This window comes from Periplaneta americana, chromosome 16 (assembly GCF_040183065.1).
Source record: "Periplaneta americana isolate PAMFEO1 chromosome 16, P.americana_PAMFEO1_priV1, whole genome shotgun sequence".
Taxonomy (NCBI): Eukaryota; Metazoa; Arthropoda; class Insecta; order Blattodea; family Blattidae; genus Periplaneta; species Periplaneta americana.
Window position 1 is genome coordinate 167,908,801 of NC_091132.1, and position 24,902 is coordinate 167,933,702.

At 34.4% G+C, this 24,902-nt stretch overlaps 1 protein-coding gene across 3 annotated transcripts in view; it reads right to left on the reverse strand.

The window, feature by feature from the left end:
* Positions 1 to 375: 375 nt before the first annotated feature.
* The window catches only part of LOC138691836 (oocyte zinc finger protein XlCOF6.1-like), a 45,898-nt gene continuing 21,371 nt past the window's right edge, over positions 376 to 24,902 (reverse strand). Inside the window, exons 5-8 of one of the 3 annotated variants that reach the window (XM_069814336.1) lie at positions 21,089 to 21,204; positions 19,858 to 19,995; positions 17,488 to 17,570; positions 376 to 1,669 (exon numbers count right to left, since the gene is read on the reverse strand). In XM_069814336.1, the coding sequence (XP_069670437.1) occupies positions 883 to 1,669; positions 17,488 to 17,570; positions 19,858 to 19,995; positions 21,089 to 21,184 (1,104 nt within the window). In that variant the 5' untranslated portion in view covers positions 21,185 to 21,204 and the 3' untranslated portion in view covers positions 376 to 882. Of the gene's footprint in view, positions 1,670 to 10,898; positions 11,655 to 17,487; positions 17,571 to 19,857; positions 19,996 to 21,088; positions 21,205 to 24,902 lie in introns of those variants that run through there. The other 2 variants (XM_069814337.1, XM_069814338.1) reach the window with 2 other exon arrangements.

The following is a 24,902-nucleotide window of genomic DNA, read 5'->3' on the forward strand; positions in this document are numbered from 1 at the left end:
AACTGTCTTCAAATGTATTATTGTACCATCTCAACATTACGCTAGATGGCAGTAGTGTGTTATGATTAGCTGTTTTCATGTTATCAGTTGTGTCAACTATGGAATCTTGATTGAACTCTGTGGACGTTTACTAGTCAAGAAGGCTTAGTTGATTCAGTTTCATTTTTATTAAAATATTTGCATCCCACTTCAATCATCCGGATCCCAGTAATCAACGTCACTTGACAGATGATTTTCAATGAATCTTAGTATTAAACAATCTCTGATACGTGACTATCCTTAATATCATATAGCAGAAGCTATAACAAACATAACCTAAATAATATAAATAAGTTTTAATTAGGGATGATGAAATAAAGAAGAAACGTTTTAATTAACGATGATGAAATAAAAAATAAACATGAATAATTTTAAAAGAAACAATTATTGAAAGTACAATTTTCAAATTTGAAATGTTGGCAAAGAAACAAATGCTAGGGTTGTGATAAAATTAAACAAATGGTACGGACGCGATAAATTTGTGCGACAAGCAGCCATGATTGGTTGAAAGACGTCCTTTCGTTCCGTTTTATTGGTCAAAAGTAGTATGACGTAGTAAAAGTGTAATAGTCCACATAAATCGAGTGGGCTGAGAAGATGCCAGAAACCCACATTGGGTGCACACAAATTCTGTGTGATTTGATGTAAACAAGAGTTTTTATTTATTTTCATGTAATCTATCCCTCTTTTAATGTGCATGGTTTTATCACTTCCACCTCGTATACATAGTGGAAATGACTTCAACATGGTGCACTCATATAAACACAAAATCTACATGCGTTGTAAGTGAACGTACTTTTCAATTTGAGACTTTCAATATTCTCACAGATAGCTGAACCTTCCTTAGTGTGTGCGTAAATGTCGTTTCAAGTTTCCCGATCCCGTGAAACATTTTCCACATATATGACATTCGAATGGCCTTTCTCCAGTATGTATGCGCGTATGTAGTTTCAACTGTGCCTTTAGCGCGAAATACTTTGCACACACATTGCATTTGAATGGCATTTCTCCAGTGTGTAAGTAGGAATGTTTTTGTAGTTGTCCCCCTTCAGTAAAACTCTTCCCACAGACATCGCATTTGAATGGCTTTTCCCCTGTGTGTAAGCGTTCATGATTCTTCAGTTGGCCCGACTGTCTGAAAGACTTTCCACACACATCGCACTGAAATCGCATTTCTCCTGTGTGCTGATAAGCATGTATTTTAAGACAACTCGATTGCGGGAAACACTTTCCACACACATCACACTGTATTGGTCTCTCCCCTGTATGCATGCGTGCATGTTTCTTTGAATTACCCAAATGTTTGAAAGACTTTCCACATACATCGCAATGATATGGCTTCTCGCCTTTGTGTAGGCGGGTATGCCTCTTTAAATCCCTTATCTGCAAGAAACATTTCCCACAGACATCGCATTTGAACGATGTTTTCAATGAAAAAGTACGGAAAATACGTTTTGGAAATTGCGTTGTTAGAAAAGAATCCTTAGAAACCCCACACTTTGCAGAAGTATTGCTGACGTCACCAATAACAGAACTCTGAAATGTGTGGCTGCAACATTGTGTCAATTTGCCTTGAGGAGCGATATTGTCGCGTTGGGATGAGTCACTCTTCTTAACAAAATCGCCAATGCTGAAATGGAAATAAAAATAAATAAGCATGGATATGAATATAGAAATACGAAAAATAAATACATGGATATGAATACAGAAATACGAAAAATAAATAAACATGGACATGAACACAGAAATACGGAAAATAAATAAATATGGACATGAATATAGGAATACGAAAAATAAATAAGCATGAGTATGAATATAGAAATACGAAAAGTAAATAAGTATGGATATTAATATAGAAATGCGAAAAATAAATAAACATGGACATGAATATAGGAGTACGTAAAATAAATAAGCATGGACATGAATATAGGAATACGAAAAATAAATAAGCATGAATATGAAAACAGAAATACGAAAAATAAATAAACATGGACATGAACATAGGAATACGAAAAATAAAGATGGACATGAATATAGAAATACGAAAAATAAATAAGCATGTATATGAATATAGAAATACGAAAAATAAATAAGCATGGTTATGAGTATAGAAATACAAAAAATAAATAAGCACAGATAAGAATATAACAATACGAAAAATAAATTAGCATAGATATGAATATACAAACACGAAAAATAAATAAGCATGGATATGAATACAGAAATACAAAAAATAAATAAGCGCAGATAAGAATATAAAAATACGAAAAATAAATTAGCATGGATATGAATATACAAACACGAAAAATAAATAAGCATGGACATGAATATAGAAATACAAAAAATAAATAACCATGAAGATAAAAATACCAACAATAAATAAGCAGGATATGAAGATAAAAATATGAAAAATAAATAAGCAAGGGTATGGATAAAATACGAAAAATAAATAAGCAAGGGTATGGATAAAATACGAAAAATAAATAAGCATGGGTATGAATATAAAAATGCCAACAATAAATATGCATGGATATGAATATAGAAAAATGAAAAATAAATAAGCATGGACATGAATATAAAAAAGAAGAATAAATAAGCATGGATATGTATATGGAAATACGAAAAATAAGTAAGCATGGGTATGAACATAGATATATGAAAAATACATAAGCATGGATGTAAATATAAAAATAAGAAAAGTAAATTAGCCTGGATATGAATATAGAAATACAAAAAATAAATAAACATGGATATGAATATAAAAATACGAAAAATAAATAAGCATGGATATGAATATAGAAAATTACGAAAAATAAATAAGAATAGATATGAAAATAGAAATACAAAAAATAAATAAGCATGGATGTGAATACATAAAAACGAAAAGGACCCTATCAATAGGTAATAATAGTAAATTGTAACGTTTCACTCTTTGCAATGAGGAATGGAATGTGAATTCTTAATACACTAAGCGGAAGTTAACCTTACAGATTTTCCGAGTGAATAGCTCATGTTGCATGTAAGAAAAAACTGTGATAATATAATAGTGGAAACTTCATAGTTTTCTTAGGAAAAATGTTTTCCCAAATGTTTAACACACTTCTTATTTGGTAAGTATGGCGAGTAAGATAATGATTTTTATCTATATAGACAGAAAATCTAACATAGAATCATTTATCCCTCTGGCGTATTTCTTTATTATGGACAGTTTTCATGTAAATTTAATTTAAAAATCACTAATTTGAAGCCACTGACTGATGCGACCAGCTTGCAACATTGTAGCCGGGAAGGGAGATGGGAGGTGGTTCACTAAAGCAGACAAACCTAAGTTTGTTGATCTCTTTCATCTATATTACGAGGAGGAAGAAGAAGCGGAGATGTGGCCAAACTGCTGAAATTTCAAACTCAATTCTCTAATAAACTGTTCGTTCAGTAATCACAAAACGTAACATATATTTTCATTCATTTAAGTGTATCCTATCGTCCTTTCCAATCTGCAGGATTATTTCACTTCCATTCTGAATTTCTACCTGTATTATCTGTGAATCTTTGCTCCAACAATAAACAGTTATGGTACATGGACAATTACAACTAACAATGAATTAAATAAACTAATAAAGAAATAAATCATATAAGACTAGATAGCCATGCCGGGCAAACCGGGAATTCCAATGAAAAATTCATTTTAGAAATATTTATTATTTGTGCAAGACACAGGCTTTGAATTTATATATCCTAATGTTTTATTTTCAAAAAGATAATATTGTAGCGTTTTTTAAACTAAACAATGTAACTTTATTATCTCAACAATAATTCCTTTCTACAATTCACCTTAAACGCTTTCGTCAACAATAGGATTTTCACTCAACACAGTATTCGTTATAGCACTCCACTGACGACAATGACAATTTACTTGGACTATTAGGAACAACAATGAACTGTTAATCTTAACTAATATTTACAAAGCACTATTTACAAATCAGAACTGTCAGTTCTCAGTTCACAGTTCTGCTGGCTTAGTCACTCGAGTTCACAGTATCTCGAACCACAGACCTTGAGAGACAGTCCAATGTACTCGAACTCAGGTCCCTCCAACTGCGGTCCACTGCACTCGAACTCAGGCCCCTCCATCTGCGGTCCACTGCACTCGAACTCAGGCCTTCGGATGCTGACACAGTTGCGGACGCACACTCGAGTCGAACTCTGGTACACAAGACTGGCTTGCTGGCTCTGGCTTACTCACTGAATGGCTGAATAAACTGAAAAACTGCTCAAGTTCGCTCGCGTTTCTTCTTTTATAACCACAGCGACGTAGCCTGGAAAGTTCCACGCGTGTCCAGAGATAGCACTCCAGAGAAGAATCCAGATCCCTCTCCTCTCTGCCAGCACCAGATGCGCGCGCAAAATCCCTCGCCGCGTAGGCCCTTCCCCTCTCTTCTCTCCGCCGCGCGCCGTCCCTCAGTGCTCCGTGGAGCTCGTGTCGACCCACGCGCGATCTGCTCTCTTGCGGGACGCTGGTCGTGAGTTCGAATCTCACGTCGCTTTCACAATATCTTACAAGTTTTATAGGCATTTAATCTAAGTAGTATTGGCTAGACACTAGCTACTGTTTTGTTTTTCTAAAGTTTGCAGCACTTACTGATAGAGAGATCAGCTGTTAATGTATATTTTTCAAGGAGCTATTGTTGAAGAAACATTTTGAGAGTCTGCACTGTTAATTCCACAGCTCCAGGATCAAGGAATATTTTACCCTGCACTGTATTATTTCTGGCATTTACAGTATTTTAAATAGTTTTTAGTTAATAACAATTATTCTTACAGTTCAAGTGAATATTTTGACTTAGAAATGTCACAGTCTTATAGAAACTAGAAAAATGAAGAACATTATCTCATCTGTAACATCTGTGACCAAATGTGTGTAACATCTGTGACGTGGAAGAAACGGCTATAAAATAGTTACCGATTATGTTCTTGTAAACTAATTGGATGCCATGAAATCTGCATAGCTTTCACATGGACACTATGAGAATGAACCTGATTTTGCTTGAGTCAGAGACCTCATTTTTACATTTTTTTTTTTGTTAATAAGGTGTGAAGTGAGTTCATAAATCTTGTAACATCCGTGACGGAACCTTTCCTTTATTTTCTGCAATAATAATAATAATAATAATAATAATAATAATAATAATAATAATAATAATAATAATAATAATAATAATAATAATAATAAATAATAATAATAATATTAACAGTAATAATAATAAATTATATTGAACAACTCTTCTTCTGTAAAAAATTATACTGATCTTCTACACTGATTCTAATAATAAAAGTTGAGAAAAGCCATTTCGTTTTCAATATATCGAGTTCGAAAATAGTAAACACGTAACATTCGTGACCACTGGAATGGCTGTAGGATAGTTTGGTCACAGCAGAATGCAAGGACAGAGATAAACAGATACAAATTGCTACTAGCAAATTGGGTAGACCAAAAAGCGGATGAGAAGATAATGTCCTAAACGATTTGAAATTCATGAAAATAATTAACTGGATGAAGATTATAGGGCATCGAAAGGTTTGGAAGAAATATTTTGTAGAGAAGACCAATACTCTTCATATAGAGTTGTAGTGCCTAGAGAAGAAGATGATTATCTCTGGCCTCAATGCTAATAAGATCTTTCAAATACAATAAATGAAAATGAAGAAAGGAAATGCAAAATACTGTCAACTGACGTAAATAAATTTTTATGACTAAAAATTGTTTACATTTCTTAACTTCCTTGTTTCAATCTTTCTTAATACAGCTTTCAATAATTTCTAAATTCAATATCACTTGATATTCCAATTAGTTGATTTATAATAGACTTTTGTATTTTTTTCTTCAATACTGAATTATAATTGTCCCAATTTTCAAAGTTTACATATATATTTTTTTATTGATATTTAATTTATCACACGTCACTTTACTTCGTATGCATTTGTGGACTTCTGTGCAAAATTTCACTGAGGCTGGAGAAAAACTCCATTCATTACAGCATTTTGAATATCGCAAAATGTTAAAAATTGAAAAATCGAGAAAACGAGTGTCAAAGTTCAGGTGTATGATATATACTATCGATATCCTTCCTTGTTTTGCAGGTCTATCACATTCCTTTCTATGCAGATCTACCATATAATTTGTTTCTATATAAAAGCGCGAAAGCACATGTCACATTACTTCGCATGTTTTCTGGACTTCTGTGCAAAATTTCACTGAGACAGAAGAAAAATTTCATTCTTTATAGCATTTTGAATGTCAAAAAATGTTAAAAAATGGAAAAATCGAGAAAACGAGAGTCAAAGTACAACGTGTAGGCCTATATGATTTATATATTATCGATATCCTTCCTATGCAGGTCTACAACATAAATTTTTCTCCTATATAACAGTGCGACATATGACCTGATTGAGAAGTGAAATTAATTAGAATTAAGAATAAAGTCTGTCAGAATGACAGCTGAGTGTCAGTTTAAAGGACTGCATGCCACAGACGCTCTGGTCTCTTTAAATTCGTTCTGAGTGGCTTTAAATTGTGATAGGGCCAAAATAAGCAAAGATTTAGAAAACTGAAACATTGCCGTATTTTATTTTTTAGAGTTAAAAACAAAATATCTACTTTTTAATGTTTTTCTCGTTATTTTCACCGATCCATAGCCTTATCTGCTGATTAGTTCTCAGTCAGCGCCAACCTGAAATGTATGGATTTGAAAGTTTGAGAGCATTTTCTGTAAGATAAGGCATTTAAATCTGAAAAATCTGAAGCGATCCTTGTAGGCAGCAGTCGCGGATTTTACAATTGAAAATATTTGCGCTGCAATAGTTGATGTTTGAAAAGGGTTCGAGTTTATGTGTAAAAAGGATGTGACGTTTTGATAAATGAGAGAAAATGTGTGTAGTTTTATCAACAGTAATCTCACTAGAGTTTTTGATTTATCTAGAGAAAATCAAAACTCGAGTGTGATTTAATTGACTATTATATGGTTAGAAGAAATTATATAAAGATTAGAAGTAACGAAGTACTCCAATACAATAAAACATTGACTTACGAAAATACAACTGTCTTCAAATGTATTATTGTACCATCTCAACATTACGCTAGTTGGCAGTAGTGTTTTATGATTGTGTTTTCTTGTTATCAGTTGTGACAACTATGGAATCTTCATTGAACTCTGTGGACTGGTACTAGTCAAGAAGGCTTTGTTGATTCAGTTTCATTTTTATTAAAACATTTGCATTCCACTTCAATCATCCAGATCCCAGTAATCAACGTCACTTGACAGATGATTTTCAATAAATGTTAGTATTAAACAATCTCTGATACGTGACTATCCACGGTCAGCGCGTCTGGCTGCGAAACCAGGTGGCCCGGGTTCGAATCTCGGTCGGGGCAAGTTACCTGGTTGAGGTTTTTTCCGAGGTTTTCCCTCAACCCAATACGAGCAAATGCTGGGTAACTTTCGGTGCTGGACCCCGGACTCATTTCACCGGCATTATCACCTTCATATCATTCAGACGCTAAATAACCTAGATGTTGATACAGCGTCGTAAAATAACCCAATAAAATTAAAAAAGTGACTATCCATAATATCATACAGCTATAACAAACATAACCTAAATAATATAAACAAGTGTTATAAAAGTTTTAATAAGGGATGATGAAATAAACAAGAAACGTTTTAATTAACGATGATGAAATAAAAAATAGACATGAATAATTTCAAAAGAAACAATTATTGAAAGTACAATTTTCAAACTGGAATGTTTTAGTGATTGGTGGTTCAATTGATGTGAGAGTAAAAGAAGTGAACTCGTTGATGTACATGGTGTATCCCTCAACTTATTCAGGATTTCCGAATGGTGCTATTCATATATGACCAGTGATGTTTATTAATTCTTGTTCTTGAATGCCAATGCGAGTCATAGTTGGAAGTGATGTGCATCGACTGGAGATGTTTGTAATTTTCTGTTTTTTTGACGTCGAGACCAGTGCAGTTTGAAATGTTGGCAAACAAAGAAACAAATGCTATGGTAGTGGTAAAAATAAACAAATGCTAGGGACACGATAAAATTAAAGAAATGCTAGGGACGCGATGAAATTGTGCGATAAGCAGCCATGGTTGGTTGAAAGACGTCCTTTTGTACCGTTTTATTGGTCAAAAGTAGTGTGACGTAGTAAAAGTGTAATAGTCATATTAAAAGTTTCAAGCCTTCAACTGTATTCTTTTTATTCATTACACAGTATGTAACAGAATTTGTGGTAAAACTAGGTAAGAACACTAAGAGGGACAAAATGTATGAAAATATAATCTAATACAGAATTCACTTACAATTAAACTTACAATTAAAAGTGCATTTGAACTGTTAGTGTCTTAATGTCTAAAAATATACAGCGTGAGCCAGAACTCTACCGACAAACTTTCACAGGCATTCCAGGATGATGGATGACCGTTTTGACATGAGGAACCTAGGGCCTTCGATTACTTATTACTGAATAATGTGCTCATTCTTATTTCAGGTTTAGTTTCTTGCAATGTTTCATAGCTAGTACCGATATCCGTAAAGTAAGAATAGATACACTTATCCCGAGTTAGCCGATATAAACCTTGTGTATGGTGCAGAGGCAAGCAATGGAATAGCTGCTCAACGATGCTAAGCAGAGTTCCACCAGCGACAGCAACCTCATCACTCCACATTTGAATCAGTATATATGCACCTTCGAGACATCGGGTCCTTCAGTGTTAATAATAATGACACTGGGCGCGAGAGGTATGTCCAGTCGACACTGAAATAGATCCGGTTGCAAAGATTCTCGCAGCCACTGAAGAGGTGCACCAATCGCCTGGATGCTGTAGCATATGCGACAGTCCATGCTGCATCCGTGTACAGTGTATAGAGATCATGGCAGTCGACATTTTGAACAGCTATTTTAAACGAAATGAAAAGTAGACAGGGTACTGCACAGTGAAGTGTTGAACAAACATGTATGCGTTTTGTTCTAAGGTTTGTTTCATTAGTCATGTAATTTTTGTATTATTTGTCTTATAGTTTATGATATTACAGTACCTACTTCAGAACTTAGTTAATTATTTTTAATTTTTTCTTGTAATCTATTAGAACCCATCTTATCACCGTCCAAACGACATGCTACAATTAAACACATCAACAACACATTATATAGTAATAAATCACCGAAGAACATAGATTCCTTATATCAAAACACTCAGCCAACATCCCTGAACAACCTGTGAAAGTTTGTCGGTAGAGTTCTGGTTCACCATGTATATGGTACAAACATTCATTATTCTGTGGAAACGCGAGACAACAAAGCCTGACTTAAATTTAGAATTTGACAAATATCAAAATTACTAATATCAAACACTATACTTCATGGTAACATGCAAGAAGTTGTGAATGCATTTCAGGATGACCCATGGCCAAGAATCTCTTTTCACAAATTTGGCCTCACGTACAAAGGTGTAGACAGAGGTGTGAAAATTATTAGAATAATCTTAATTTTAAAGGTTTTTTAATAGTTCCTTCACAAATATTCATTGAATTGATGAATATTGGTATATAATATTACTATACTGATGTAGGATATATTTACTACTAACAATGCCGGAAAGCAATGTTGTACAGTGGTATTTTTCTTATTTTACAATTGTCATGGGAATTCAGAAATTATTATATTATGTTGGCGGAATTGGAAACATAAAAAATTAATTAAGAAATGCTTTAAACAAATTGTTCTTTGCGTTTACATTGTTGTGAAGGTTCAAATGAACGTATACATCTGTTTTGTGCATATAATTTTTTATGTTTCCAATTCCGCCAACATAATATAATAATTTCTGAATTCCCATAACAATTGTAAAATAAGAAAAATACCAATGTACAACAATGCTTTCCGGCATTGTTAGTACTAAATATATCCTGCATCAGTATAGTAATATATACCAATATTCATCAATTCAATTAATATTTGTGAAGGAACTATTAAAATACCTTTAAAATTAAGATTATTCTAATAATTTTCACACCTCTGTATGTATATTAATTTTTCTATTTCCCTAATAGCCTATGTTTACACGGACAATGCATATAAATTAATTATCTCTGAGTGTAGGTATAAACACCTTATTTTTTTTTTTAATTTAGGTTATTTTTTACGCTTTATCAACATCTTAAGTTATTTAGCGTCTGAATGAGGTGAATGTGAAAATGCCAATGACATGAGTCCGGTGTCCAGTACCGAAAGTTACCCAGCATTTGCTCATATTGGGTTGAGGGAAAACCCAGGAAAAACCTGAATCAGGTAATTTGCCCAGACCGGGAATCGAACCCGGGCTACCTGGTTTCACGGCCATACGCGCTAACCATTACTCCACAGGTGTGGGCTATTCGCCTTCTTAGGCTAGTATTAATCGTGAAATATTTCACAAACAATATATTTCAAATACCTTTCCCCTGTGAGTAGAACTGCCGGATGTTCCAATTCCGATACACACATTCCACACGCATTGCAATTAAATGCTCTTTTGTCTGTGTGTGACAATGCATCATTTTTCGGATGTCCAGATTCCAGGAAACATATTCCACATACATTGCATTTAAATGGCTTTCCATATATGTGTAGAAATGCATGTTTTTTCGGATGTCCAGATTCCGATAAACACATTCTACATACATTGCATATGAATGGCTTTAAGCCCGTTTGTGAGAATGCATGCCTTTTCGTATGTCCAGATTCCAGGAAACACATTCTGCATACATTGCATTTAAATTGCTTTTAATCTGTGTGCAGAAATGCACGTTTTTTCGGATGTCCAGATTCCGATAAACATATTCTACATACATTGCATATGAATGGCTTTTCGTCCGTTTGACAATGCATGCCTTTTCGGATGTTCAGATTCCATGAAACATTCCACTTCCACATACATTGCATTCAATTGGCCTTTCTTTTGTGTGTAAGTTTATGCCTATTCAGATTTCCTTTCAGAGAGAAACACTTCCCGCAATCATCACATTTGAAAAGTCTTTCGCCTGTGTGTAAGAGTGTATGTCTTTTCAGATTTCCCGATTCCGAAAAACTCTTTCCACATTCATCACATTTAAATGGTCTCTCGCCTGTGTGTAGGCGGGAGTGACTTTTTAGTTGTACTGATTGTGAAAAACACGTTCCGCAGACATCGCATTTGAAAGGCTTTTCGTCGCTATGTATGACTGAGTGTTGCTTTAAACATCCGGACTGCAAGAAAGACTTCCCGCACAGATCGCATTTGTACGGCCTCTCCCCTGTGTGTATGCGGGAGTGATCTTTTAAATGTCCCATTTGAGTGAAATTCTTCCCACAGACATCACATGTTAATGACTTTCTGAAAGTATGAGTACGCAAATGACATTTCAGAGATTGTTGCGTTACAAAAACCTCGTTACATATATTACATGTGATAGAATCATGGCTTATGTCACCGATAACTGAACTGTCACGTCTGTAGTGTGTCAATTTGTCTTCATCACGAGGAATTTCGTCGCTTTCTGATGGCTCACTCTTCTCAAAATTATCCGCAATGCTGAAATGAAAGTTTATCATTCTAAATGTCAATGTGTTGAGATCAAAATATACGTATAAGCAAGGATATGAATATAGTAATATCGAAGATACCACACTACATCACGAGATAATAATAACATATTCTGAGGTTTTATTCTCTACAATGTAGTAAGAAATTTTAATTTGTAGTAAGAGAAACTAAACAGTTAATTGAGCACAAAACAATTTAAAAATATGCTAATATGAACTACTTGATTGTATCATAAAAATAAATGTGCTCTGAATTTTCTCACCGCCAACTGCAAATCACACTCGTATTCTTGGTCATGAAGATTTCCTTATGGAGCAGTTTCGGATCTTCAGAGATCTAGTATCAGTTATTTTACGAAATAAACGTATCCATTTAAGTGGAACAAAGCTTCGGCAAAAAGCAAATTGAGATTACAATCAATTTCTCCAACATGCACTTTAGTGGAAATCCGTTCGCAAAATCTATATATATATATATATATATATATATATATATATATATAATTTTAACTGGTAATGAAAATTACGGTAAAATGGCTGAACCGATTTTAATAAATGACACCTCACTTTGAAGCTTGGAACCCAAAGTTTTTCAGAAAAATAGTACCTAGTTTTCAGTGAAATGTCAATTTTCCTACATAATTTTCCTATTTTCCAAAATCCATCTGTCGTCAGTTTTGAGAACTAATGGCTTTTCAGAATAAAACAGAACACACACACTACAATAAACAATATTACACAAAGGCCATGACCTGCAGGATTGCTGACATATTTAGAGCTCAGATTCTCTGGCACCATAATTCCAATAGCTATGTCGATCTTCAGTTGTGTAATTTTTAGAGCATCTCAAGACTTACTAAAAATAATTTACAGGTCTGATTCTCTGGTGCGTAATTTTCTGAGTGCAGCTGCGTATTGCATTTTAGAAACTACAAAACTTAAGAAGGTTTGATGACATTATTACATTAAAATTTGAATATTATCACAGTTTATGCCACGATGTATTTGTCACTAATGATACACATTAATGCTATTGATATATCGATGATATGAAAGTGAACCCTTTTGGGGTTATATAAGTAGACGTAGAGAATATCTTAAATTAGTTCTTAATGTCTATAATTTACAGAGTAACGGCTATAGTATATATAGAGTTACTGAAAACTACAAAACTTACGTAACATAACAATATTGCTATTAAAAATGAAATATTTTTACAGTTATTACTGAAGTGGTGTGTGAATACTTGATCACTTCAATTAAGTTCTTGCACTAAAGTGACGCTATAAGATTCTAACTTGAGTAAATTTGTAGCCATTTTTGCGGAAATGTAAGAAACTGCATTAGCTGAGAAAGAAGCCAATATGCATTTTAGGCAATTATCCGTATTATTGTGATGTACCGAAGTAGATATTTTCCGTGTAGGAATTGTGTGTCACCATATGATGAAGGATGGGTGAGGCAGAAAAAATTCTCTTCGATACCGGGTCTCGAACCCGGGTTTTCAGCTCTATATGCTGACACTTTATCTGCTAAGCCACACTGGAATCCAGTTTTGATGTCGGATTGAATCCTCTCAGTTTAAGTTCCACCTCTTAGTTTTCCCTTTAGTGGCCAACCCTCATGCACTGTGTCACAGATGTGTGACAGTGGCACAATGTACAATACACTATGTGCAGAGGTGCACTCATTACGAGTTACTAAGAGGCCGGGATCCGACGGAATGAGCGCTGTGTTAATTGTCTATTATATACGGATATCATATTATTATGATGTACCGAAGTACACATGTTATTTCCGTGCAGAAATTCTGCATTACCACTTGATGAAGAATGGGCAGAGCTGTAGTTTCCAGCGTCATCATGAGTTTCTTCTGTATATCTTAAGATAGAGAGAGGCGGGCTGCTATATGTTAAATCCTCTTTGAAAAATTTCGGTTGATTTCGTGAGAACTTAGGTTTACTCAAAAACTAATTTCTTATGCAAGACTCCTCTCTGTTTTTCCTTTTTGTTTTGTTGCGTTTGTTTATGGATAAAATGTTATAAATAATCTATAACAAAGGTATATTCAAGGGGTAAATTTGGTGCCAAATGAACTTACTTTCCCTAGTCGTGTGAACCAGGCACTCTCCGAAGTCGAAATCAAATTTCTGCTACAAGAGATCGACAATTTTTTGTATCTAAGAGTGTACAACGTCTTACTTGCATCTTATCTTATATACTTGCAGAAATTCATTAACCAAGTTGTGAATTGTAGTAGGACCTAAAACGATATCACCTGAGGTATTTCTTTTGAAAAAATCTCCTGACAGCATGAGCAGATTGTTTACAGAGAACAAGTCATAAGCAAACACTAGTTGAGGAACATAATAATCAAAACAATTATTTACAATTCGAGTTTCTTAGCAGATTTTATAAATCAGTTAAGAAATACAAGCATGCAATCTCTCTCTTTATTAGTTTACAGTTCTTGAAGGATCAGAGCCTACCAAAGCCCATCCTTTTCTGTCCTGGATTTGTTTCTTTCAACTTCTACTCTATGAACTCCGAACATTTCTTCCTTGCTCTACCAATGCACCTTGTTCTGCAAGGCCATTCCTTGTATATTTTAATTAATAAGGATGTCTTCACTTCTTTCAACTTTGTCACCGATAATCTGAGGGTTTCCACAAAGTCCATACAATTCTACATTGTTTCTAAGTCTTCAATTTCCATCCTTCAATTTTGGTCCCTATATTCTTCTCGGTACCTTCCTTTCCCAAGCAACAATTCTTCTCTTATCATTCTTTAACGTACACCAAGTTCAAGCATTCAGTCTAGAGCAGAACCTCGTTATAAACACATGTCGGTAAGCGAAAAGATACCCAACAAGTGAAGTCTCACTGCTAACTGGTTAACAGATAATGTAGTCACTGAGAATAAAGGCTTCTGATATGGAATTTAAGATAAGATAATAACTAACTCCCATTGGAGGTAGCCCAGAAGGACTCAGTATACTCTCCTACATGAATTTTACAATATTAAATGTTTACATAAATTTTGTAGAAAGAAAATTAAAATAAACATATATGAATATAAAGTGAATAAAAAAAAAATTAAACAGAGTGAATATGATGACTCAGAATTTGGCAAGAGCGTTTCAAAACTGAAGTTATGATGTCAGCAGTAAGTGTCTGTGGTAGTTCAAAAGTCTTTCTGAAGCTTTCAAAGAACTTGAGAATCACACTACGAGCTCCAATAAGAAGACCAATCACCTCAATGTCTTCAAGCTGGTATTTTGCTTTGAAGTGGTCAACTGTTGGCAGATAAATGTTCATCTTTTCTTTATTGACATCCTCCGGCTGGCTACTCCCAGTTTCAATCATTATGGTAGGATCAATTATATATCCTTTCTTGGTAGTCTGGGAATACGCTATGATGTCAATACGTCTGGAGGAGCCATTAGTAGCAAGACAAAAAACTTCCTCTTCTACTGTCCAAGACTTTTTTCTTAAAGCAGTTACAATTAAGGATCGAACATGATGGTGTCTGGCATTTCGGAGGAGTAAACCTCTGTTACACTGACCTTGGACGTGAGCAAGGGTTTCAGTCTCCTGGCAGCCATGTCTGCACCGGGATCCGTCCAAAGAGCGACCAAGTACGCCTCTAACTACTGCTAAATTGGCATTCATTTTGAGGCAGGTTACCCATTCACATGTAGATAGTCCAGACTTATTAAAAATCCAGGCGTTGGCTCTAGGTACTTGGGTGTACAATTCTACACCTCTGCCTCTTCTAGGCATTACTTTCCATGATTCGAATTCTGCATTTCTAATTCCTCTCTTAATTTCCTAGTCACAGATTTACGAAGTTCAACTGGACAAGGGAGACTTAGATGTTGACAGGAAGAATTAAGTTCAGACTTCAAAGGTCGCATACTATTTACATAAGGATTTTCATTTGTTATTAAAGTGATGCAGATGTTGCAGTGTTGCAAGATCATTTCCCATGATGCTCTGACTAGTCCCAAACCTCTGTAGTTTTTGCTTGCATATAACATATTAGTAGGTGTATCAGATGGCAACATAAGCATTTGTTTAACAGAACTACGGATTAACTTATCAATATCTTCTAAGAAAGTTCCTGGTAACTGATGGATAGGAGCCATTTGTAATGGGTAGATCAATTTAGGCCATATATACTGGTTAACAATGTTGAGCTTTTGATCTGGACAGCGCATGGAGGTGGATACTAAATTTTCCAAACAAGAAGACAACAATGTGAAATTTAAGTATAGAGCTAGGACCTGATGATGTTAAATAAGAGTGAAAACGTTTGTCCAGAAATAATGTAATAAAAATTTTTATTAAAACCTATTTCGTTTATATGACGTCATTTCTTTTTCAACCAATTAAGTGTAATAAAATTTTGAATTCCAACTAATCACAGTCATACACCGCGAAAACTTTTGCAGCTAGATCTATCACTCTCAATTTATCGCATGGCTGTTCTTTTGTTTAATCAGAAAGGCCAACAGTTTCCCCGTAAATCGATGAACATGAATTCATTAAGATGTATCTACACCTTTAAACTTTTTTTTCAACTTTACGCATTCAAGTAATGAATGGAAGATTGATACTTTTATTTATTTATTTTATTGGGTTATTTTACGACGCTTTATCAACATCTCAGGTTATTTAGCGTCTGAATGAAATGAAGGTGATAATGCTGGTGAAATGAGTCTGGGGTCCAGCACCGAAAGTTACCCAGGTTTTGCTCGTATTGGGTCGAGGGAAAACCCCAGAAAAAACCTCAACCAGGTAACTTGCCCCGACCGGGATTCGAACCCGGGCCACCTGGTTTCGCGGCCAGACGCGCTGACCGTTACTCCACAGGTGTGGACAAAATTGATGCTTAATAACAGTTTATATATTTACGCAGTGAACACGACATTCAAAACGACGCACCGTGTAGACGCAAAATCTCCATGCATCTTAATTGAACGTAGGTTTTAAACTTGATTTTATCAATGTTCTTCCCACAATGCATGCATACACGCATGGAAAATTGAATTGTGTAGATGCAGCTTTAGTCCCGTTACACACTACAGCGAGAATGTGTTTGTCAAGCTAGGGAAAATGCTTTACTGTAGCACGGAGTATCGCTCGAAATAAGCCATACTTGACATTGGTCCCGCTCCCACAGATAACGTAACCTAAATTGTAGCCTATAAAATTTGTATTACGTGAATGAAATTAAACAATTAATAGAAAGTCAGATGTTCAAATTTATGTAACATAAGCGAATATCAAACCCAAAAACCTTGTATATTATTATATACAAGGTCTTTGATGAAACTGCCTTCCGTATGGCATAATGAAATTCGTGTTTTAATTTTATCTATACAGAGAAGGCTCCTCAGTATAGCAACATGTTTCGCTGTAGCTGTATAATAATACCACACAGCTGGCAGTTATACTCTGGTGCTGCTACCTAGGCGGTCGGTGTGGCGATACTCGCGAAACACGCTGTAATCAACTGCTATGTATATTGTTGCTGGACTAGGTAATAGTTTTATTAATTAGTGCTGTGTTGAAATGTCAGGGTGTATATGTGTTGTTTATAATTACTACAATTACAGTATTACAAATTGCTTCAAATCGTACTTTCGATTTCCTAGAGATTATAAAACGTGAGTCAAGAAAATTCTTTATTAGACCTAATGCCTTTGTCTCTGTATTGACAGAACAATAAAATGTATGATTCTACAAATATACTCACTAACTCATAATATAAATGTACTTGTGAAGAAATGGAAAATACAGAGTAGCAATTCCACTTACCCTTCAGTCAACACTTCAACCTCCTCTGCAGGTACTTCTACTTTCACTTCCTCCTTAACTCTGTCCAGATCGAAAGAATCTTCCTGAAAAAGGGAGTAAATAATGAAAAGAGCTTTAACTGGCCATCAAAGTCATTGGTTTTCTATGCCAGGCATCTGACATTCGATTATTATGAGTTCAATCAGGTTTGTATTAGGGCTATAATAACCGATATATATATATATATATATATATATTAAATAGGTTGCGTCAAGTTGGTTTGATTTATATCCCGCATAATCCTTCCTCAAGATCAGGCAATTCGTCTGTATCAAAACGCATAGGAATGAAGTTTCAAACTTGAAAAATACACGTATAGCTTAGATTTCAAACCTCGCAAAACCAATTTTTGCCAAATGTCGAAATTTGTGTATGTTTCCAAAATGCATCTGCTAATATTATCCCATAAGGCTCCAAATGTTCATACAATTTATAAATAACGAATGCATAACATTTTTGTTACTTGGGCTACAAGGAGTAGAAGAAGTTATTTTGCTCTCGAGTACAACATCCTTAAACTTCTGATCAAATATAACAGATTGATTAGTCTAATGGACTTTCAAGACAATTTCTACCAATTTGACAGTGCTACCTGCGAATAGGGATTATAAAGAATGGACACTTCGCGTCAGTACCTTTGATGTAGCCCGACTGATTTCAATGACCTTCAAGCCAGCTAGAGCGTGAGATTCTGCTTTCTCCCTAGAGTTGGCGCTGACATCACACCAGCTAGCAGTCGACACAGCAGAAATATAACACATATAATTAATACATCTAGGTACATTATGTACACAAATAAAATAAATTGGATCCATAAAATAATAAATCAGCCATTAACTGCAATGTCTAGACTCTAGAGATCCTTTATAATGAGAGTTCAGACGTTGACCCCTACAACAATTAAAATTTGTAATGATTTGATAGCGCTGAAAATGGAAAAACAAAACTGTTATGAGAAGTAAAACCATATACCTATATTATATTATATACAAATATTAAACGAATTTGATATATAATTTTATAATATATTATACTGTTTTACAATATAATTTATTACATCTGAAATATAAAAAAAAAATATTATTACTACTAGTTTGCCATTGAGAAATAACGAAAAGCTGTTAAATTGAATTTATTTGAAGCAAAGAGTTACTGGATTATGCAATAAGGTAGGCGATGTTTGGATCCTGTGGCCCAACTCTATACTCAATTATTATCTTAGCATATACTCGATTACACTAACCTCTAGTGCTTGACAGTAGAACTAAACGCTGCGCATAGAGAAACAAAACACAGGAAAATTCGCTCAGTGTCCATTCTTTATAATCCCTATTTGCTGGTGCTACCATCTAGCGACTGCAAAAGAAGTCACGTTATAATCCTGATGGAAAAACATGGAGTAATAGCTTCCAACTGTACTTCCGTCTAGTGGTCATTAACAAAAAAAATTCATATTTGAGAGTGGCGATCGTGGTGAATTTTTTCTATATGTTGCCATTCCCTACTTACTTACTTATTGGCTTTTAAGGAACCCGGAGGTTCATTGCAGCCCTCACATAAGCCCGCCATTGGTCCCTATCCTGAGCAAGATTAATCCAGTCTCTATCATCATATCCCACCTCCCTCAAATCCATTTTAATGTTATCTTCCCATCTACGTCTCGGCCTCCCCAAAGGTCTTTTTCTCGCCAGCCTACCAACTAACACTCAAAATGCATTTCTGGATTCGCCCATACGTGCTACATACCCTGCCCATCTCAAGTGTCTGGATTTAATGTTCCTAATTATGTCAGGTGAAGAATACAATGCGTGCAGCTTTGCATTGTGTAACTTTCTCCATTTTCCTGTAACTTCATCCCTCTTAGCCCCAAATATTTTACTAAGAACCTTATTCTCAAACACCCTTAATCTCCATTTCTCTCTCAAAGTGAGAGTCCAAGCTTCACAACCATACAGAACAACCGGTAATATAACTGTTGTATAAATTCTAACTAGCAAGATAAAAGCAGTTACGAGGCTTTAAAACTGGAAGTTAGGTTTACTTTTGCTTATAGTAGGTGTTATTTACAGCATTGTCTTTATTTATAGTCCTAAGTTCATTGCATTTATTTACTAATGGTTAGAATTAATTTTATGTTTATCTTATCTATGTTATTTATTGCTGTGATTATTGTAATGTCAGTGCATATTATGTATCGCTGCCAAAAGGTGTATACCCAATTGCAGTGTTAATAAATCCCTACATACAATAGTATTCTGAGGTTATTAATAGCTAAAAAATATGTGAAAACGCATTGACGGTACTTATGCACACAAACAGTGAGCCACTCACCTCTGCTTCACATTTCACCCCAGAAGAGTTAAAAGGTACTCGGCCTTCCTCAACTTTAATCTCTGATGAGAATTTATACGTGTCATCCATGTAATCAGTCTTCACCTTTGTCGTGTGCTGTTCCGAGGAATTGTCTTCCTGCAAAAAACGGGCACATCAAAATTAAAGACCTTAATTCAGCTATTCTGAAGTTAACCTCACATGTAACACTGGTTCTCCATTTGCATAGTATGGATACAACTTACAACACAAGAGACAATAAAACTAGGTTATTTGCAGATGACTATCATACATACATACACAAAAAAAATTGAGGTGAAAACACAGATAGTTTTCTCACTCTCGTCGCCCACTATACGGCTAACGCTACATTGACGTCAGTAGTGACGTATGTTTACGTTCGTAAATTTCGGAAAGAACCATAAGGAGCCTGTGAATGTATTCCTTTAACGTAAAGTTCTATTATATATTTCTTGCTCCATTAAAGATTTATCATGTTGTATCTCCTATGATAGTTAATCAATCATGCTGTAATTTTTTAATTGATACCTCAAAGATAGAAAAAAATTCGAAATGAAGATCTGTTTTGAAAAGTCAGAAAAAATTACTAACTTCGAAGTGATCTCTTCAGAATAGACATTTACACCTTCAAACGTTGGTAAGCGGTAAACTTTTTTATTTTTCACTTTAGATGGGGGTTAAAGCAAGAGAAATGTTGAGAAAGAATGGAAATTACTTTTAAAAGTCGTTGCTATTCAAAATCTTTAATGGTTTCCGAGTTATGGCGAGTTAAACAAAGGAGTATTTTCGCTTGGTGGAGTACTCACAACTCAACCTTTTATCTGTTGGAATCTCAACAAAAAATTCTTTCCTGAGCCTTTTTGTATTTCGGCCTGAATAATTTATCTGTCTTCAGCTGTTCTAAGTAGATGAATATTGTTTTTTTTAGTAGGTTATTTTACGACGCTTAACAACTTAGGTTATTCAGCGTCTGAATGGGATGAAGGTGATACTGCCAGTGAAACGAGTTCGTGGTCCAGCACAGAAGTTACCCAGCATTTGCTCATATTGGGTTGAGGGAAAATCCTGGAAAAAATCTCAATCAGGTAACTCAAGATGTTGATACAGATTCGTAAAATAACCCAATAAAATAAATAAATAAATAAAATATATGCTTTCCTGGTACTTTCATACAAACAAACTAAATATATAGTTAGACTTTTCAGTTTACCTTTAATGAATCCTTATTCTCTTCTGTTTTGTATGTGTTATCATGTGGTTGTAAGCCCAATGGGTCAACCTCAGGCTCCATCTTGATCCAATCCATCACAACCAAAACAAGAGGCCCTGTAATTAACGGTGATTTAGTGAAACTGAGCAGTTGAGACACACTTATTACACGTTACTACCACAGTCTACTATATACAGTCGCGAAGCTCAATATGTAGTAGAAATTCAAACATGGGTAGTTGCCCACCACTAGGATCGCTACTATCGCCTCATTATCGCAGATCTCTCTCCTAGTACACGACAAAATATGTTACGCTTTCGTTGTTTTCTTTTGGAAAAATTAACACCTTCCTTCCATTATTGAAATATTAAATGCATAAAGTTAATTTATTATTTTAATGAGGTATATTAAATTCCACCATAAACTCGAAGATACCTGCAAGAAATAGGTTAATATTATTTTTGTTTGTGCAAAACGAACTGAAATTTAAATAAAACGTGATCAATAAATTTTATTGTAACAGACTTTTTCTACGTCTCTAGTAAAGTAACAAATAAAAATAACAACAAAATTAACAGATATAATTAAAAACATATCATTTGAAAAAAAAAGTAGGCCTAAGCAATAATAATCCCACCAGAATTGAAAATAAAACGTGATCAATAAATTTCATAAAACAAACTTAATTTTTCTACGTCTCTAGTAAAATATTATTATTCCAATTATTGTATTTTAACCATTAACATTTTCATTACAACCAATAACGAACATTTCACAAGCATCAATGTGAAATACGCAACGAGCTAGCACTCGATGGAAATACGACACAGTCCAAAGTGGACCGTGGACAGTCTATTGTTTCTAGTTGCTAACAGCTTGGAGCGCTTTATCACGAGATTTGCAAGAAATCACCTCAAGCTTCGCGACTGTATATAGTAGACTGTGTTACTACAGTCTACATGATCTTACATTTCTATACATATTGAAAACAAGTAATCTGCTACACAAAAAAATATGAAAAATATTTGTTCTATTATTACGAAACTCACTAATTTTAGTTCTTCTGCACACAATAGATAACTTATTAAGAAAAGTGCGCCTCAGCTCTGCCACCAGGGTTATTGTGGAAATTGGCGATTTGGTTACGTCATATATAATTTCTTATCAGGAGAAGATAAAGCTTTTTTTTACTTTTTGCTCTTCCTTTCTCCCAGTATTTCTTTTTTTACTTTTTATTCTACCTCATATTTTATTTATTTACTTATTTATTTAATGCAATCACCACTGCATGGCGCGTCCTTAGGTTGCGGATAGAGGAGACGGCCTCCTGATATGGAGGGTAGCTGCGAATATATTGAATAAGCAATAGTGGACAGCCGATAAGGAGTAGTCCTCCAGCTTGGGGGTTGGGCAAAGAGCTAACAACCCATCACCGAAAAACAAGCCTTGTTACGAAACCTCAAAATAAGTCTCGGAATAGGACTGATTCTCTGCCACGACCACAGCAAAGAAATAAGGATATGACATTTGGTACTTGGAATATTACACGTCTAAATAGGAGGAATAACATTAGTTGCAAAAGAACTAGCTAGATATAGAATAGACTTCATGGCTTGGGGTGGAACTTATAAATCCAATCTTTATCCGTTAATTTTACAAAAAGAAAAAAAAAAAGGATTAAAAATTTGTTTAAAAAGCAGAAAGATTACACAAATGAATTGTTGTTTAAACATTTCAAAGTTTTCAACATTAAACAAATGTACTATTTTATTTAATTAAAATATTTTCAGACAAATGTTAATACTTTTGAAAGGTATATACATAAATATAGAACTAAAAATATGAATTCTCTGCGTTTTTGTCTGAACCAAAATATAAAACCAACGCAGATTTTTATCATAGCATGAGTCAAGGTCCCAAACTATTAAACAAATTTTATTCCAATAATATTTCAACCACGTATCCTCTCCAAATTAATAAAAAAAAAAATAAAAAAAATTCTATTGGATTTATAGTTTGAGTTTAAACATATTAAACATTATTTAATCTGTATTCACTCTCAATTTTAATTTTATTTTTCTCTGTATTGGAATCCCCTCCTGAGCACGAATCTTACTCATTCAGGAGTGGGCTAGTTTATCTTTCATTGTATTTATTAATTTGTATTCATTTCAAACTTACTTGCAATAAAAATAAATAAAATTGGGGAAGGGAACAATAAGCACCAATTACGAACAGGATTTCTGTTCATAAAAGAATAAAATCAGCAGTTAAAAAGTTCGAATTTATCAGTGACAGGTTATTGTATTTAGTACTTACGGGTAGATGATGCGATATCGTACTTATAAATTCTTACGCCCCTACAGAAGGGAAAGACGACCCTTAAAGGATAGCTTCGATGAGGAATTCGAATACACTTTTGATCAGCTATCTAGATATCACATGAAAATTTTATTGGGGGATTTCAATGCTAAAGTAGAACGGGAGGATATTTTTAAACCGACTATTGGGAAAGAGTGCCTACACGTGATTAGTAATGATAATGGCGTTAGGTTAGTAAATTTTGTCACACAAAAAAATTTAATTGTCAAAAGTACAACATTTCCCCATAAGGATATACATAAGTATACTTGGACTTCTCCAGATGGATTGACACACAACCAAATAGATCACATCTTGATAGATAAACGAAGACATACTAGTATAGGCCTAGTACACATTCGAACCTTCAGCGGGCCAGACTGTAACTCTGACCATTATTTGGTAATTGGAGAATTAAGAGAAAAACTATCAGTAGCCAAGCGAGTAGAGCAACAAGTTAATATTAGAAGATTCAATATTCCGAAATTAAAGGACGAGGAAACTAAGCAACAATATCAGGTCGAAATTTCAAACAAGTTTGCCGCTTTAGGGAGTTCCGACGAAGTTGAGAAAGAATTAGATGTTAATAGCGTGTGGGAAAATATCAGAGATAGTATCAAAATTGCAGCTGAGCAGAGCATAGGCTATTATGAAACTAAGAAAAAGAAACCGTACTTTGATGAAGATTGCTGCACGGCAGTAGAAAGAAGGAAACAGGCAAAATTGAAACTCTTATAAGATCCAGTTCAAGGAATTAAGATATTTATTTCAATGAAAGACATGAAGCAAGTGGTACACTTAGGAGGAATAAAAAGAGAGATTACTTGAAGGAAAAAGTCAATGGGGTAGAAACAAATAGTAAGAATAAAAACATTAGAGATTTATATAGAAGCAGAAAAGAATTTAAGAATGGATATTAGGCAAGGTAAATTTGGTCAAGGAAGAAAATGGTATCTTGCTTGCAGATTCTCATTCAATCCTGAACAGATGGAAAAGCCATTATCGGCAACTACTAAATGTACATAGGCCAAATAGAAATGACCGGACAAACTGCTGAGGTATTTATACCCGAACCCACACTTTTTGAAGTCGAAATTCCGATAGAAAAGCTGAAAAATTGTTCTCCAATATCTAATACAAAAAATCTGATCAACAGTCGATCTATTACGCCTAAAACAACACTGATGATATGATTCCCAATAATTTCATCTAGGCTACATAATGGAGTTGATCTCAAAAGAATATTCGACAAAATTTTGTACGACGTCAACAAAAGTATACCCACTATCAGAATAAAATCAACGTAGTAACGAAATAACTGTCCGTGCTCACTGGTATAAGTACTCACTCTCCGAATAAGATAAATATGTAGTAAATATGTGTATTCCAAATCCTGTTTGATATCAGTACTGCGAATAAAAGTTCTTACGAAATAGCGTAATGATAAAATCAT